General features: G+C 40.9%; 3 protein-coding genes and 1 pseudogene across 3 annotated transcripts; 2 read left to right on the top strand and 2 right to left on the bottom strand.

The window, feature by feature from the left end:
* Window positions 1-5,348: 5,348 nt before the first annotated feature.
* On the bottom strand, window positions 5,349-5,750 carry LOC121786617. Its single transcript, XM_042185255.1, has one exon. The coding sequence runs from the start codon at window positions 5,748-5,750 to the stop codon at window positions 5,349-5,351; it is 402 nt and encodes a 133-aa protein (XP_042041189.1).
* A 2,946-nt stretch (window positions 5,751-8,696) lies between these two features.
* On the top strand, window positions 8,697-9,912 carry LOC121786616 (glycine-rich cell wall structural protein 1-like). The gene is made up of 2 exons (XM_042185253.1): window positions 8,697-9,180; window positions 9,290-9,912. Exons 1-2 carry the CDS (start codon window positions 8,697-8,699, stop codon window positions 9,910-9,912), a joined length of 1,107 nt encoding a protein of 368 aa, XP_042041187.1.
* A 479-nt stretch (window positions 9,913-10,391) lies between these two features.
* Window positions 10,392-12,255, bottom strand: LOC121787464 (probable membrane metalloprotease ARASP2, chloroplastic). Its single transcript, XM_042186195.1, has one exon. It carries the CDS (start codon window positions 12,089-12,091, stop codon window positions 10,754-10,756), a length of 1,338 nt encoding a protein of 445 aa, XP_042042129.1. The 5' UTR covers window positions 12,092-12,255; the 3' UTR covers window positions 10,392-10,753.
* Window positions 12,101-18,195, top strand: LOC121786615 (annotated as a pseudogene).
* Window positions 18,196-18,654: the final 459 nt, after the last annotated feature.

The raw sequence follows: 18,654 nt of genomic DNA, 5'->3' as shown, positions 1-18,654 counted from the left end.
ATCCACCATTGTTCTTGCAACCATTGAAAGTATCTTCAAGAGTTTCCGACGGATCGCTTCATTCTACGCTTCTACCGATTCGTTTTGTCAAAGGAAGGTATATTCGCACACTTTTCCTCCTCCTTCTCTTTTGAACCATGTCTTGAGTCCTACATGCACGTAGAGAGTGTAGGTTTGATAGATCGCAAGTTTTAACGGGAGGGAAATTGTGTGTTCGTAAGAACTTGTTTGATTTTTACGTTGTTGATTGGAATCATGTGTATTGGATCGAAATATTTGTGAATAATATGAGTTTGTATGCAAATATGTGTATGAGGAACGTGTAAGCATGATTATGTGTTTTCGAGCATGAAAAAATCGGTGGTTGTGTTGTGGAAGTTTTAAAAACCCTATTTCCGAATTTGAACCAGAATTCTGTGATGCTCGACCAGTGACTTATGATCTGTATTCGACCCATCAAAAGAACGAATTTGGCTACGAAATTTTTACTGAGTAAACGTCAAGGTGTCTCCTGTGTCTCGTGTGAATTTCAGCCCGTTCTATCAAAAAATGAATTTTTAATAAATTTTGAAGTTGACTGCGCAAATCTGCCAGAAACGTGAGTTCTCGCCATGAATGTTTCGTTTTCTGTTTGACTGACCAAATGACCTTCGATCGATGTGATTCTTGAACTATATGAGAATATGAAGTGTCTTCTGTGTTGTGTTAAATTTTCAGCCTTTTTGGGAATCTTATGAATTTATGGGGAATTTTTCAAATGAACTGCGCAATACTGTCAGAAATTATATGTTCCGACCAGGGAGTTCAATATGTGATGTGACTGACTAAACGACGTGATTTCGATATGAAAATTTTCATGGATTAACTTGAATGTGTCCTATGTATTGTGGCCAAAATTTAGCATCTTTTGAGGTCGGGTGATTTTATAGTAATTTTTACAAAACGGTCGCGCAGTTCTGCCAGTTTTCTGCCTTGTTAAAATAACACTTATTTTCATGTTTAAAAGTATTATATGATACATGTATGTCCAAGGAACGTGTTTAAATGATGTGATCACATGTGATAAATCGAAATGTGTTACGATGTGTTCTCCCATCTTTGTGACGTATGTTGGGTCGGGAATTTGAGAAAAACGACGAGAGAATCGATAGGACATGCATAGTAATATGTTGTTGGGGGAAACTAATTGTGTTGTCTTTGACAAGGGTGTTGTGTACTCGTGAACTCGAGGATCGAGAGTTGCTAAGTTGGGTTGTGAATTGCTAAGAGAACGAGGTGGGCTTTCTTTTCAAACCTCTTTATTTTTCCGAAAAATATTATGTGGAGATACAAGGGTGGTTTAACTGTTATGTCATGCCATGGACTGTTTTTGTTATGAGATTGTGTGCCTGATGCCTAGTTCGTATGAGTTTACTCCGTTAGGCTATATGGCTGTATTGTGAAACGAATTCGGGTCCGAGTAGGGCCGTAAACCCTATCGGGCTGTGTACACTGGTGGGATCGTGAGCCGTCCTTGCAAGTCGGCCGGTCTCGTGGGCGAATAGTGTGGCCACACTTTCGTCGCACTGTGATTGTGATTGTTGGATTGATGTGAAAAGTGGGGAGAATATTTGACTGGCCAGTCTATGAAACATTTTTGTGTTCTCGTGATATTTTCTTTACTGCGTATAAAACTCGAGATCACTGGTATGGATGACATAACTTGATAAATGTTTTCGGCATGAGCCCATTGAGTACAACAAGTACTCAGCCCTGCAATTTCTTTTAAAAATTTTGCAGGTTGAGCGAGATGTTGCGGTGGATGTTGAGCTGGCTAAAGACCCTAGGATACGTTGTGTCGTCATACATAGGCGTGATCCTTGACTCTCTTTGAACCTTATTTATCCGCTGCTATGTTTTAAATTGTGTCTTAAGACGTTAATCTTTATGTTTTTGTGTCTGAACATGTATGGTGGTGATGAGTTTTAAACAAGTTTTACGTTGCATTTTAAAAATGGTATTCTTCGAGATTTAAGTTTAATGCTTGTTTTACTTAAATTTTTAATTGATGTATTTCTTAAGTCTAACTTTTCCGTTGTCCTTTTTAAAAGTATTCTTTTTATCTTATGTCCTTTCAAAAAAAAATAAAACCTTAAAATCTTTAAGTTAGGTTGTTTTCCTTTCTTTAATTCAATTAAGTTGTTCTTTTAAATTGTAATCCATGCATGTCGGTCACGACCGCCGCGTTTGTGGTACCCCTTGTATGGGCGGTCGTGACATGTCCAGGCCCAAATTCACCATCAAATACTGGTGGAACTGTCATATAGACTTCCTTGTCCTTTTCCAATTCTCCATGGAGAAAGGCATTAGTCACATCCAACTGATGTAGTGACCAATCCTTACAAGCTGCAACAGACAATAATGCTCGGATGGTGCCACCAATCGCGCCTTGTATCTCTCGATTGATCCATCTGCACGCCTTTTTATGGTAAAAACCCACCTACATCCGACTGGTTTTTTTCCCTCTGGAAGAGTACACTTTTCCCACGTTCCATTCTTGATCAGAGCGTTGACCTCCTTCTTCATGGCTTCCCTCCAATGCTTGTGCTTGACTGCTTCTTGGAAAGACTGTGGAATTTTTTCTTCCTCATATAGGGCTACCTCGAAAGCTCGAGCCATTTCCGTGAGGTGTCCTCGAGCGATGTTTGCCACTGAATATCTTGTTTTTCTCCCTTTCCAGTCAGGAGAGTATCTCTTGGGAGGAATTCCCCTTGTACTTTTGTAGGGTAGTTCATACTGCTCGTTTCTGTCGTTTCCGCTCCTAGTTTCTCCTTCCCGGCTTATCCTGTCAATGTTAGTGATTTCCAATGGAACTGTGTTGTATTCAGAATCGGTTACCTCAGGATTTCCAGATGAGGTTGATGGCTGGGCGGTGTCCTTGAATTCCATGGTCTGACTAGTGGATTGTGATAGCTCGTTGGTATGACTCTCTTCACCAATTTCTTTTGTGATTGGTTTGGGTTCTTCCCTTGACTCGTCTCCCCCTCGGACAGATTCGGGTTGATGGGTGATGGATTTTGTTGGGATATATAGCCAATTTAGTGTATCACTATGTTGTTGATTCTACCCCTGACCGCTAGATTGGCTGTAGTAGTATTCGGTTTCCACAAAGTCACAGTTCATAGTTGTGTACATATGCTTAGTCACAGGGTCATAACATCGGTACCCTTTCTGATTAACCCCATACCCAAGGAAAACACATTTAACGGCACAGGGAGAAAATTTGGTGCGTTCATGTTTGGGAATGTGGACGAAAACCGTACAACCAAAGACTTTTGGTTCAAGAGTGAGATGAGTTGGTTTTTGTATGGTTTCGTGGTTGATAAAAGTATCGATGGGGGTTTTAAAGTTGAGGATACCTATTGGGAGACGGTTCATAAGATACACGGATGTGGCTATAGCTTCTGGCCAAAAATGTGTGGGTATTTTGGATTCGATCAGGAGAGCTCTGGTGATTTCTAGAATATACCTATTCTCTCGTTCTGCTACCCCTTTCTGTTCAGGCGTATAGGCACAAGAAGTTTGGTGTATAAGGCCTTTTTCAACAAAGAAAGCTTTCATGTTGGCATTTATGTATTCCCTCCCATTGTCGGACCGTAGGACTTGGATATTTTGTTTAAACTGAGTTTGGACCATACTGTAAAACTGGGTAAATTTGTCGAAAACCTCAGATTTATGTTTTAAGAAATATACCCAAGTCATGCGGGAAAAATCATCAATAAACAGGAAAAAATATCGGAAGCCCTGACCCCCATGGATTGGGGCAGGACCCCACACATCAGAGTGAATTAAGGAAAACGGGGTAGACACACGAGTATTATTTAGTTTAAAAGAGTGACGGTGACTTTTGGCAAGATGACAAGTTTCACAATCAAGAGAGTGCATGCTAGAAGTAAACTTAGGAAACAACATTTTCATATATCCTATAGAAGGATGTCCTAACCGCCGATGCAAAAGCCAAGTCTTCCTTGTAGTTTATCCATGAGTCAGTAATGCCATACTTTGTTGAGCTATCTCGTCCACATAGTACAATCCACTTCGTTCAGTGCCACGCCCAACTATCGTCCCCGTCTTGGTATCCTGTAATATGCAGAAACGAGGTTGCATTAGTAACTTGCAGTTGAGCTCTTGTGTCACATGACTGACAGACAAAAGTTTATTTGAGAAAGTTGGAACGAGAAGGCAGTTAGAGAGCCGGAGGGTTGGAGAAATTTTAATGGTACCCGCCCCCTCTACTCGAGCTAAGTCCCCTCCGGCAGTTTGGACATAGGCTTTGGTAGGTTTAGAGATGTGTAGGAAATCGGTTGGGTCAAAAGAGATTGTATCGGTAGCACCGCAATCAAAGATCCATTGACTATCTTTCTTTTCAACGGTAGTGGACGAGGTAAATCCTAGGGCTTTAAAAGAGTTGTGGCATGGTATAGTGGGCTGAAAAAGAGGATCATTTGATTCGGTTGGGGTAATTTCGGATTTTGTGGAAGTTTTGGGGTATTTTCTAGAGATAGTGGAAGTTTGAGGGTAGTTTTGGATAGGTTTATGGTAATGGGGTTTAAAATGAAATTTAGAAGAATGAAGGGTGGGGTTTTCGGATTTAGAAAAAAAGTGGGTGGTTGGTTTTTAATTTAGGGAACCCTAAATCCCTAAACATCCCTAAATTCGCCACCTCCACTCCTTCTCTCGTCACTGCCTCTTCCATTCCTCCTCCATCTCTATGATTTCCTGGTTTCTTTTCCGATATATCTCCAATCGGTGATATGGTGGGGCCGCCGGTGATGTGGTTACCTTCTGACCATGCCCTAGCGATCGCGGCTGACGCCATCGCTTTTTCTTTGTTATCTCCGTCGCTGCTCGTCGGACGGCTTGCTGGTGCTGCCCGCCGTGTTGACGGCGTTGGTAGCTCGCTCGCCGATTGCTGCTGCCACGGTCGACCTTCCTCCTCCATTCCGGTTCCGATTCTGTCTTGATTTCTTCATATCTTTCCACCAATCGGGAAATCCATGGAGATGGAAGCATGTTTCGGCGGTATGTTTCTTCCCTCCACAGTGGCTGCATGTTAATTTGTTTTTATCCATGATTTGGTGGAATTTGGGCGGCGGCGATGGTCTGCTCCGGTCGATTGCTGCAAGGCCAACCCCGATTCCTGTCTCATGTGAGTCGCTTGTGGGTTTGAGAACTCGTTCATTTGCAAATTCTCGTCTCACCATCCCATATGCGGTTCTTACCGTGGGTAACGGATCTTTATTTAGGATTTCTTTTTTAATGGCATCGAATCTGTCATCTAGGGCCCATAGAAATTGATATAATCTGTGTCACTGCATGATCTTGTTGTATTTCTCTATTGTTGATGGCGTGTCCATAGGATTTGGATCTCTTTCGTCGATGGAGATCCAGATACTTTGGAGTTTATTCCACAGTGATTCGAGGCTCATGTTCCCTTGCTTCATGTTGTACGCCTGTCTGTGCAGATCCGAGACTTGAAATGGATCGGCTCCACTTGCATATGTGATGGCCAGACCCTCCCACAGGTCTCGGGCCGTCGCGTATTGTGAGACTTCATTGATGAGACTGGCTTCGACATTGTTGATTATCCAGTTGAAGCAGCAGTAGTCTCTCTGTTGCCATTTCGAGTAACTGGGATGAGTGGTTGGAGGAGGGTCGGTTACTCCATTTATGTGAGACAATAAGCCCTTGCCTCCAATCGCTCGTTCCATCACGGTTTTCTATAGAGGATAATTATCCCCATTGAGTTTACTTTGGACATGAACTTCCCCCAATGATTCTGGTTGGTTTGAGGGTGGAGGTGGTGGTTGTTCTTGGGTTTTTGGTGGTATATTAATCTGTTTGAGGAACTCGGCCAATTGGGCAGTGAACTCCCCTGGAAAATTTATCAAAGGTTGGTTGGTGTTTGTAGTTTCTGAGTCAGATTCTGACATGGCTATTTTCTGATTTTTGCAGGTTTAAAAGGGGTCGGGAAAGGTATATCCGGGACGGTGATGAGAATTTTCTAAGTCCCACACCGCAACAACCTGCTCTGATACCATCTTAAAGATGGTAATCGAGAGAGGCATTATATTGAAGAGTAAACATGGTGGCAAGAGTAGGAGAAGAGTGTTTTTTGTATTTTTTGTTGTGTTTAGTTTGATGTAGAACCTTCCCTTTTATAGGGCTATTACAACTCTTGGACTTCCACTAATTTATTGTTTTGTCTAGGTAAATATCACCTATTTAATGTTGTAACAATTACCAAGTAGTTGGTACTTGGAATGTGGCTAACTAGCCGTTTGTCCCTCCTTTTGACACAGAGCATGTTAGGGCAAAACCACCTCAACGTAGAAATTGTATAGGTACGGACGTAATAGTATATCGTTACTTTTATACTAACCGCTTTCTCCTTTCTAATTTCAGGGGCAATAGAAATGGATTACTAAAGTATACTACATATGATAAACAACTTATACATGTAACTGTAAGTAAGGTTCGGTAGATATATTGTTCTGTTGAAGTATAATGTAAATAAGTTTGAAGTTATGTAAATAAAGTATTGATGCAATTTTTATTACTCCAGAGAATGACTGAACTAGTAGAAACGTATAGTTGTAGTTGTTATTCGGCCGAAGAAGAGAAGATACACCAAGTCGTACATGTTGTTTGATATGTTGATTTGTGTCACATGTTTTTTTTATCACTTTTGAGTTGTAATGGGATGAATTTGCATGTGTAGATGCAGTAACGGGTGGAGTTTGATATTGTGTGAATTCCAAGTCATCATGCGAATTTCATGTTATTCTTTTACAGACGTAATGGGAATTAAATACACATAAATTATTCAATTATTAGGCTTTAGCATTATTATGGAATGTTAGAATGACTTCTCAGCTCGATTTGCAAACACCGTGCGAATTTCAAGCCATTCTAACACATAGCATTTTCGGCCCGTTTCGGCGTCTACTACAGGAACTACACTTCAAAACATAACTACATCATATAAATTAATACATTAAACAATCACAAACTAGTGCGCAAATATTCAACATTTTCTTTCTGGATTTTAGAATTTAATTTTGATGATTTTGATTTTTAGATACTGAATCAATAACTTTTTGTTTTTGGATTTTAGAACATGAATTTGAATACTAATGTTTAATTCTGCATGCTTGGTTTCAGGGAAATTAATCCATATTACAAAACAGACTTACTCATTTTATTTGGGACTCATATTCTACTAACTTTTTCAACCCATTTTCCTTAACATTTCATAAATTCCTGTGTCGTTTTTCTTGGAGATTCATTTGATAACAAGCCTGACTTGGAGATTTGATTGGGCGTTTAATTTCTATTCTTGCTATACCTATTATACCTTCTCTATTGTAGTTTGTGTGATAAAAAAATCTTTCTCCTGTTTTCTGTGGATGAAGATCGAAATTAATATCGAACCACGTAAATTCCTGTGTCGTTTTTCTTGTTCTTGCAGATCGTTTTCTTGATTGATTAATAACAATGAATAAAATTTGTAGCTCAAATTAATGTTTTGGTTGTGCTTACTTTAAATTTTCTTTTCAATTATCTTGGTTGTAAATTAATGTGACTGCAGTCGATCTTAATTATGCGTTTATGCAAAAGTACTCTATGGCAATTAGTTAATTGATAAACAAATCTTCTTTTATATCATAATAATAATTGTTCTGTTATTAGTAGTCTAGCTAGTATTATTGCTAATATTTTTTATATTTTATATATATTATTGCTTTTATACAGTTCTAGCATTAATACATTTAATAAATGGATTATGGATGCATGTGAGAAATTAATGTCAAGGTGGACTAAGTCGGGTATTTGAACTGGTCAGATTCACGATTCATATATTTCTTCATCTAACTGTAAATCATTAAATGTAATTTTCTTTTATTGGAAGAAATGGACCCTTTAAGTACTTCTACTTTAACAAATTAGAGTACTTTTTAAGAAATACTATCATCTTAGTTCTTTTGTTTGTTATAATAATTTTAATTTATGCAAGAAGTATGTTATCTAGTAGTAATAAGGATATGATTTTACAATTCCTAATCAGAAAATAAAAGAACACAAATGAAATACATAAAAGAAAATTACATGAACCCAAAATAGGCAATTTTCCATGTGTTACTATACTTTTCTAATTAAAAGGGAGATATTCTTCTTCATACAAGTCATGTCTTACAAATCCATCACAAAATTTAAATAAAAAAGTTACAATAGTAGATAGCACAGCACAAGTATTTTGAAAATGACTCATAAGCATTAATTATGTTAGATCTCAACCATACCTTTTAATAGCTCCTTCGAGACTAAAGATTTAAAAGGATACACAGAAATATCCTAGCTAAGTTGACCCATGTTTTATGTCTAAATAAGATAGAGAGAGATGAGTGTGTCGGTAGGTTTAAAATGGTGTCTAAATAAGATTAAGGGAAAGTTTGGCATTTAAAAACCCTAATCTGAATTGACTTTTGAACATTAAATGCTCTCCCGCCACTTCCCATCTGCTCAAACGCGTAGATGTAAGCAAGCAATGTGTGCATTAATTGGGGGTAGATGTGTAGATGAGTTGTTTCTGTATATAATGGGCATGCAGAGTTGAGTGAGATAACACTACTAATAAACCTTGGGTTTTAGGGAAAATGGGGTTTTCTCATAAATGGATGTGTGTAACGGCGCTTCTCGTTATCTTGGTGTTGAATTTGAGTGTGGAGATTCTTGGTGATGGAAAACTTGGTAAGGAGGGTTGGAGAGATGATTGTAGGTATAGCCGGCGTGGATGCTATGGTCGTGGCCGTGGTTGGGGTGGACGGGGAAGGGGTCAGGGAGGTTATGGTGGCCGTCCTGGTGGAGGACATGGTGGACACGGTGGTGGTTTAGGAGGAGGTGGAGGTGGAGGCTTTGGTGGAGGAAGCGGTGGTGGTGGCGGTTTGGGTGGTGGAGCAGGAGGAGGTGGCGGACTTGGTGGTGGAGGCGGACGAGGTGGAGGACTAGGTGGTGGTGGGGGTCTGGGTGGCGGAGCAGGAGGAGGTGGCGGACGAGGAGGAGGACTAGGTGGTGGTTCTGGATCGGGTGGAGGATTTGGAGGTGGAGGTGGAGCTGGTGGGGGCGCAGGCGGAGGTGGAGGTCTTGGAGGAGGTGGTGGAGGAGGAAAAGGTGGCGGGGGGCGGGATTGGAGGTGGTTCCGGCTCGGGTGGAGGATTTGGAGCTGGTGGTGGGATTGGTGGGGGTGCAGGGGGAGGTGGTGGTCTTGGAGGAGGTGGCGGAGGGGGAAAGGGTGGGGGGGGGGGGATTGGAGGTGGTTCTGGCTCGGGTGGAGGATTTGGAGCAGGTGGTGGGGTTGGTGGAGGCGCAGGTGGAGGTGGAGGTCTTGGAGGAGGTGGAGGAGGAGGAAAAGGTGGTGGAGGCGGGATCGGGGGTGGTTCTGGCTCAGGTGGAGGCTTTGGAGCTGGAGGTGGTGTTGGAGGCGGTGCAGGTGGAGTTGGAGGAGGGGGTGGGGGAGGAGGCGGAGGTGGTGGTGGTGGTGGTGGTCTAGGGGGAGGATCTGGCCATGGTGGTGGATTTGGTGCTGGTGGGGGTGTTGGTGCCGGAGGTGCTGGGGGCGGTGGAGGTGGAGGGGGAGGCGGTGGTGGCGGCGGAGGTTTAGGTGGTGGTTCAGGACACGGTGGTGGGTTCGGTGGTGGTGCTGGCGGAGGATTAGGAGGTGGATCTGGTGGCGGTGTAGGAGGTGGTGGCGGTGGAGGGCACGGTGGAGGAGTTGGTGTTGGTATCGGCATTGGGATTGGAGTAGGAGTTGGAGGTGGTTCAGGCACCGGCGTTGGAGTTGGAAGCGGCTCCGGCGGCAAAGGCGGCCCATGAACATAACTATGTTAATTCTTACTACATAACATTTGCATTAAACATTGTGATGTTTCTTATTTCGAAATAGAATATCTCGTCTGTGAAAGTTGTATCTCTAGAGTTCCTCTCCATTATCAATTAATGCCTTCTATAACAAATATAGAAGGTAGTAAATTTCATGCAATGAAAATATATCTTTTCTTGAATCAATCTTCAACACTTCTCACTTGTTATTCCAAACTAGATATGCTATAATAATTCCATAAGTTTACTCTATGAATCGATATATTAATAAGTTGTGTACACAATTATTGACCTACCGATCTAGAGAAATATTGCAACCAACAAATTTAATTTCCTTCAATAAACAGAAAGATGAGTGTAAAAACAAGCATCCAGGGTGAGCCTACCTTAAGCCTCAGAGATGTATCAAATCGCAACAACAACAACAACGAAGCACCAAATAACCAGCATCAAACACATCGATAACATAAGCATTTCGAGAACAAGAGTATTTAATCAGCACGGGTAATAGAGTAGGCAGCAACACACGAAAAATGATACACGTGATCTCGAAAAACTATACAAAGATCATCATATCAAAATGATCGAGTCCAACTGGTAACTATAAAATGATTCTCGAATTTAAAACAGATATATAAATATAATCTAAGTATTTAGATTAATGTGTTGAGCACTAGAAAATCAATAATGTAAACTAGGCCTCAAGATCCAGATGAAGAGGGGATTTATCATATGTATTTACGCGAAACAACATCAACAAGCAACCAGCGTTATGCATCATTTGCCACCCCTCATACGAACTTCTCAAGAAACGAAGCATTTACCTGGCCATGAATCATAACAAATCTTTGATGATGTCCAGGTTTAACGTGTCACGAACTAGAAGGAAAACCCCGAGGACTATAACCAGCATGATCCCAGATGACATGATCTGATGTTCCAACTCAAATGGGAGCTTCCTCCCGCCTCTAGCCGCCTCTATCAGGAGGAACGCCAACGATCCACCATCCAAGGCAGGCAGTGGCAGAATGTTTATCACAGCGAGATTCAGATTCAAAATAGCAGCGAATTGGTAAAGGCCATCAGTGTTTGACTTTGCAACTTCTGCACCAACGGCTATGATGGCGACAGGGCCAGAAACCTTACTAGCAGACTGGGAGAAATTCATGAATGTCTGCTTCAAACTGTCCAGAACATTCGACGACAAACCCCAAAACTCACGGCCAGAGAAACGGAACACCTCAAACAGATCCCTCGGTTTAACCTTCGTGAACTTCACATTAGGCGACAACTGAACTCCAATCCTCCCGGTGCCATCCACATTCTTATCCGGGGTGATATTGATCTTCACATTCTCAGGCCCCCTTCCGATTTTAAACGCTACCTTCCTGTTCGGGCTATTCCTAATCACGTCAACTACCTCCGAAACCAAACTAGGACCGGTTCTCGAAAGCTCAACATCATCTAAGCCTAAAATCACATCACCGGGCAACAAACCGTCTCTTGAGGCAGCCGAAAACGGCCTCACCTCCGGCACAAGCACGCCGGGGAACGATTCTTGCACAGGCAATCCAACAAACAGTACTTGTGCAAAGATGATAACATAAGCAAACACAATGTTGGCAATCACACCAGCAGAAATCACAACAACCCTATCGAAAATCGGCCTATTTTTCAGCAAATTGACATCATCGGCAGGGATATCGCTATCGGAATCATTATCAGGAAACGCAACAAATCCACCGAGAGGGATAGCCCTAAGTGAATACTCAACATTGTTCGTATTGAATTTAGCTAAAATCGGACCGAAACCAACTGCAAATTTACTCACATGAATCCCCTGAAGATAAGCTGCGAAGAAATGGCCGCTTTCGTGAACTACGATGATTGCAGTCAAAACCGCAGCTGCTTCGAGAACTGATTGAGCGCTCTCGAACGCACCAAAATCAAGCCCGCCAATCGCGCAAGTTGGAAACATTTTCCTTGCAGCATCTCGTAATCCTCTGCTCCGGAATAGAATCGGACTATCTCTGTGAATTATTGAACATGGCGAAGAAGATAGAGGTTTGAATAAATTAGGGGTTTTGGATGTAGGGGGGAAATCGGAAATGGGTATTCGAGAGGTGCAGAATCTGGCGAATTGGTGAGGGGATAAAGAGAGATTTGCAATCATTCTGAGATTATGGGATTGATTGTGGAGAGGATTATAGGGGAGAAGATTAAGTTAATTTCAAAGGTGGTGGCGTTGATTTTTGTTGCTGAGAGTGAGCTGAGAGAGCAAGAAATTTTGAATGGATAAACTGAACTTGGGATTTTGTGGAGGTGAATTGAATAACATGTTGCCATCCAGTTCTGGGCAACGATGTTTTCTTTTTCTGTATTTATTATTATTATTATTATTATTATTATTATTATTATTATTATTATTATTATTATTATTATTATTATTACAAATTGTCAAGTTTTATTTCAGTCCCTTACTTTTCAAAAACGGAACAATAATAAATTACAATACTTGGTAAATTGGCAATTATTCATATTTTTTTAAAATTTTGGTGAAATCTATGTTTATGTGTCAACCGAAATATCTATGTGAACAAAACAATGTCGTCCAATAAAGTTTTGTTAAATGAATCACAAAATTTGCTTAAATTCTAATTAATCCCCGACTTTCATACAGAAAAGGAATTATATATCAATGGAACTGCCTCATTTTAAAGTCGACGACAACTTAAAAACCTAAGTAATATTCTCAGTGTCCCACTCTAAGTAAACCTTTCGTAATCATTCCATACCATAGAAATACACTAATTGGGAACGACATAGATTTGTTCTACTTAATATTCTACTTCCTCCGTCCGCTATTAAGAATCTCATTTCTTGGCGGCATGGGTTTTAAGAAATGTTAAGAAAAGTGAATAGAAAAAAGTCAGTAGAATAGGGTTCTACTTATATATATTAATTTTAAACAAAATGCGAATGGGGTAAATTAATGGAATGTGGGACCCTATTATCATTTATGATAAAAGTGAATTAGGATTCCTATTTGCGGACGAACTAAAATGGAAAAAGGGACTCCTATTTATACCATGTTTTTTTTATCGTTAATATTTCATTATGCAATACAACAGTGTTTTAAAAATCGGACCAGACCGGCCGATTTGACCGCAAATCAGCGTGCTATCCGGTCCGATTGAGCCGTTTTGACTCAGTTAAGCCGCCCGGTTTGGCCGGAAACCGAAAATCGGTTCAACCGGTACACTTAATTTGATTTATTGCAATCCTGTCACAGCGCTCTCCTTCGTCCCTCGTCCCCCTAAACCAGCTGCTCCAGCGCCGTCGGTCAGCTTGATCGCCGCTGGAGAACCCCTCGATTTGGAAGCAAAAAGAAGCTAGAATAGTGCTTCAATGGTGAAATGAGTAAAAGAGTAGAGAGAGACACATTGATGAGAAGGGAATTGGGAATAGAAATAATGTTCCGTGTGAATTGGAAATACAAAGAAGGTCATCTTTCTCGGTTGGAGGGAGTACATTCTATCACCAAATTACTTGGTGAGTATGTATTTTGCTTTATAATTCTTCTTTTAATATCTGAAATTCTTTCCATTGGGTATAGATAATATTTACATTCAATTTTTTAAAAAAAATTATATATTTTTACCTTATTTACAAAATTATAATATTTTTATACTATATATGTAGTTATAAATATATTATATTATATTATACTCCCTCCGTCCCATGCTACTCGCACTTTTCATTTTAGGCTGTAAATTTGGGATTGATTTTTTTGTGTAATTAAAAAAGAACACATAATAAAAGAGCTCTTAACTTAAACTAACATATTAATTAAATGCATTAATTCTAACTTAAATTATAAATAGTGTAAGGACTTTGTGACGAGCCGAAAAGCAAACGTGCGAGTAGCACGGGACGGAGGGAGTATAATAATAGTAATCCGATGGTCTAACCGGTTGGACCAGTTGAACCGTGAACGATAGCTTCACCGATTCGCTTACCGGTTTTAAAACATTGCACTACACCATACTTAAATCATGTTATATTTGACGGCGGCAACACTACAAATTCTGGAGTATGTAAAGCTTAAACAGTCAAACAACTATCATTCCATTCTTAATCATGAATGTTGAAGAAAAAAAAGGAGTCCCAAAAACACTAAACAACATTAAAAAATACATTATTAAACCTTTAATTGAAGCATAAAAAGTTGCTTTCAGGTAATGGGAATTTAGCAAAGTAAACATGCAAAAATTCAGAGTAAAATGGGCCTGACCACATAATTTAATGTTACTCTATTAAGTACTCTTTCTCTCTACTATTGCCTTTATATTGATTGGATGCCAATTACCGAATAAATTCATCTTTCCTTCAATTTTTAATAATTTCTTCTAGTCCAATGCGAATTAGATTCCTTAAAATCTAATCTTTTATGTACATGTAAATGAAAAAAAAATGTTTTCACAACTACACATAAAAAGCCATCACAATCATAATCATCCTTTCCTACAACACTTGCTTCATCAAAATGTGAATTCTTGAATTTTTATTTTTTTCAAGAAAGGATTTTTGGTCTGTCACTGGAATTATTCTTACCGTTTTATAAGCTGTGTTTCTTCACAGTGGTAGTGTGTGTTGTGAGAAGCCTTCTGTGGTGAAAGTTGGTGCTGTTTTCACCTATGAGTCTGTGATTGGAAGAGGTGCTAAGATAGCCATGGAAATGGCAGTTGCAGATGTGAATTCAGACCCCACAATTCTCAATGGGACTCAAATGGATTTGGTTATGGAGGACCTCGGTTGTAGTGCTTTTATGGGCTCAATCAAAGGTTCCCTCTCATTCCCTTTCTGTCTCCTTCTCTGTTTGTGTGTGTGTGTGTGAGAGAGAGAGAGCTATTTCTACTGAATTGTTAGCTGAAATTTTGAATTTCTGATGTTGGTAAATGACTCTGATCATGCTTTCTTTGAGTAATTTAACTGTGTACTCTGTGTGTGTGTGTGACTGATCACATTATCTTGTGGGAGAATAAAAATTTGAAGAAAGTGTTCCAAGAAAAGTCCCAAAAATTGAAACTTTAGATATAAAAACTCAAAATCTCATGTTTCATGATCTAAACACTCATAAACCATTCTTAAAGATCAAAACTTTGGATATAGTTACTGCAAAATCTCACACGTTCTTTACTATTTAGAATAGGAAAACTACAAAATCACAAGCTTTATTGTGATTGTTTCTCTTGGCTAGCTTTCAATGTTATAGAGAAGGAAGTAGTGGCAATTATAGGCCCTCAGTCGTCTGCCATCACGCGTATCGTCTCCCACATAGCCAACGGCCTCCAAATCCCGGTGATCTCCTATGCAGCCACGGATCCGGCCCTGTCCTCCCTCCAATTCCCCTACTTTGTCAGGACAGCACCCCCGATTCCACTCAGATGCTTGCTCTGGCTGATGTGATCGACTTATATGGATGGAAGGAGGTCATCGCGGTGTTTGAGGACACGGACTATGGCAGGAACGGGGTAGCTGCACTGGGAGACTTTCTCGCCACAAGGATGTCAACAATCTATTACAAACTCCCTCTATCTCCCCACTACAACCACAGTGAGATCTCCGAGGCTCTGGTCGTGTCAAAGTCTCTAGGCCCTCTTGTGTATGTCGTGCATATTAGGCCTGATCCGTTGCTGAGATTCTTTGAAATCGCGCAGAGTCTTGGTATGGTGTCAGCTGATTATGTGTGGCTTGCAACTGACTGGCTGACTTCTAGTCTAGATTCTCTCAGTGGTGATGAAGATTCGTTCAATCTCGTTCGAGGGGTTGTCACACTACGCCCGCGTGTGGCTCCCACTCCCAAGAGGGAGGCCTTGCTGGCGCGGTGGGAGGAAATGCAGAAGAAGAAGGGGTTGTCGAAACATTCTGGATTAACTGAATATGGGATCTATGATTATGACACGGTGTGGCTCGTTGCTTATGCAGTCGACAAGCTTCTAAAAGAGCAAGGAGAGATCACATTCTCCTCTACTGAAAGATTCCATGAGCTTGAAAATTTCAAGGTTTTCGATGGCGGAGAGGCGCTGCGAAGGCTGGTGCTGGCCTCAAACTTCACCGGCTTGCTCAGGCAGGTCCGGTTTGATGACTCGCCCGATATTGTTGGGACTGAGTACGAGGTTTTGAACGTGGGCGATAATGGATATGTCAGGGTTGGTTTTTGGTCTAATGTGACTGGTTTATCTGTACAAAGCCCTGAGCTTGTGAGGGGGAATGGTCAGAGCCTTGGCCGTGTGACTTGGCCCGGTGGGGTGGCCCAGAGGCCGCGTGGATGGGTGGTGGCCACTTCCGAGAGGCCACTGAGAGTCGGGTTCCCTAACCGGATCAGCTTCAGTGACTTTGTCTCTCAGCATAATGACAGCACTGCTCAAGGCTACTGCATTGATCTGTTTCTCGAAGTGCTCAAGCTCGTCCCCTACGACGTCCCCCACAGATTCTTCTCGTTCGGGGACGGCCTCAAGAACCCGAGCTACGATCAGCTAGTTAGATTGGTTGCAGATGATGTAAAAACTAAAAACCTACCCCACTTTTAATGAATTGAGTATCTTTTTTTCATAGATTTTTTCTGATTTTTTCTCAATTTTATAATCTCAGGTTTTGGATGCTGCAGTTGGTGATATAGCAATTGTGACAAACATAATTAAATTAGTTGATTTCACACTGCCTTTTGCTGCCACTGGCCTTACCATTGTGGCTTCATTAGGCAACTCTACATGAAATGGTTGGGTTTTCATCAAGCCTTTTAGCCTTGAGCTGTGGTGCGCGGCTGCAGTTTCGTTCATCGTCATAGCCGTGGTCATCTGGATCCTCGAGCATCGTGCAACGACGACTTCCGCGGCCCCCCTCAGAAACAGCTCAGAACAATGTTTCTGTAAGCCCAAAACTCACTCAATCCTCAAAATCCCCAATTGCTCAACTCATTTTCTAAATCTTGAATTTGTTTTGCAGATTCAGCTTCTCCACTCTATTCAAAGCAAATTGTAAGTATTCAATCTCTGATTAAAACCAAAAACACTACAAAAAATCACTTCTAACATCCCTCTTAAACGTAGACGAAAGCAAAGCGCAGCAGGGAAGCTAGTGATGGTGGTGTGGCTCTTCTTGCTGTTAGTGATCACATCTAGCTACACAGCAAGCCTGTCGTCAGTCTTGACGGTTCAGCAGCTGTCGACAAGTATAACACGGCTTGACTCTCTGATCTCGAGTGGCCTGCCAATAGGTTACCAAGTGGGATCATTTGCCTACAGCTACATGACCAACAATCTCAACATCCATCCATCCAGGCTCATCTCCTCGGGCGAGCCCGAGGAGTACGAGGCTGCCCTCAAACGCGGCCCAGCCAATGGAGGCATTGCTGCCATTGTCGACGAGACTCCATACGTGGAGCTGTTCCTCTCCAAGCAGAAGGACTATGGCATGGCCAGGCAGCCATTCACCAAGAGCGGATGGGAATTTGTAAGTTCTCATTGTTATGCATTGTGAAACAACGCGTTCTATTAGCCCTCGAAAAATTGCTATAATTATTGGTTGAATTCTTTCAGGCTTTCCAGAAGAACTCTCCTCTCGTAGTCGACGTTTCCACTGCAATACTCAAGCTCGCGGAGAGTGGACAGCTCGGGAAGATCAACAACAGATGGTTTTGCAAATCAGGCTGCCCGGGGGAGCAGGGCAAGAAGCCTGAGCCCGACGAGCTTCACCTCAACAGCTTCTTGGTGCTCTACTCTCTGACTGGGATAGCTGCAGTCATAGCTTTCTCTGTCTTCCTATTTAGAGCTTTTAGACAATACATAGACTACAAGAGGAGGCAGCTGCAGAGTGATCCTTCTTCTCTTGCAGCCTAGGGCTCTTCGGATTTCGTGTTTTCGAGAGCCATCCACAACTTCTTGCAGTTTGGTAATGAGAAAGAAGAGGCAATCAAGAGATTTTTTACTCAAGAAAATGCAACTACAGTGGAAGTGAGGGTTGTAGAGTTGTAGAGTAGGGAAAGCCTCTGATTTTCTTAGTAGTTTGTTGTTTTATGAAAAAGTAGTTAAGTTAGTTATACTTGGCCAAATTTGAGACATGTGGTGTGGTGATTAGAATTTAGGAGTCTTGACACGTGTGGTTGGTTTAGTGGTGTAGGAAATCTTCTTTTGTTTGGTGTGACCAAACAAACTAGGAGAATGTTTCCATACTTCTACTTTTTACATTTTGGTATGCATGTTACATGCTTTGGTATGATGAATCTAAGATGTATAGTAAATTGTTACAATGTCCTCCAACTTCATATGTGATATATCAACTCTACAACATCTCAAATCTCCTAACTTGGGGCTTGTAAGAAATCGAGAATCTGATACAACTTGATATCGATTAAAGTACTAGTTAGGATTAATGCTAAAAAGCATGTTTCAAGCTGATTTTTGAGATCACTTATTTTAGTTTTTTAGGATTGGATAAGGGTTTGAAGATTTTATGGGGTGAAGTATATAAGATTAAAAAATATTCTTATTTAATTTATTATTTTTATACATGGTGGACCATTAAAGAGATATTGTTATATTTTAAACTAAAATCATATATAAACCACTCATATTATGATATTTTTTGGGCTTATTATATTTGTCCGGCGATCCCTAAACTAAATGTAGGAAACTTAAAAAGAATGAGATAACAATAAAATCTTACAAAAAATGA

The sequence above is a fragment of the Salvia splendens genome, chromosome 22, assembly GCF_004379255.2.
Source record: "Salvia splendens isolate huo1 chromosome 22, SspV2, whole genome shotgun sequence".
Taxonomy (NCBI): domain Eukaryota; kingdom Viridiplantae; phylum Streptophyta; class Magnoliopsida; order Lamiales; family Lamiaceae; genus Salvia; species Salvia splendens.
Note: the sequence above shows the minus strand (reverse complement) of the source record. Positions and strands in the feature narration are given on the sequence as shown.

What these genes read in the sequence shown, in the direction of transcription:
- LOC121786617 (XM_042185255.1), bottom strand. Translation starts at nt 5,750, where the DNA reads ATGGAACGAGCGATTGGAGGCAAGGGCTTATTGTCTCACATAAATGGA.
- LOC121786616 (XM_042185253.1), top strand. Translation starts at nt 8,697, where the DNA reads ATGGGGTTTTCTCATAAATGGATGTGTGTAACGGCGCTTCTCGTTATC. An exon ending in GGGCGCAGGCGGAGGTGGAG is followed by an intron (nt 9,181 to 9,289) that starts GTCTTGGAGGAG and finishes GTGGGGGTGCAG; the next exon opens with GGGGAGGTGGTGGTCTTGGA.
- LOC121787464 (XM_042186195.1), bottom strand. Translation starts at nt 12,091, where the DNA reads ATGATTGCAAATCTCTCTTTATCCCCTCACCAATTCGCCAGATTCTGC.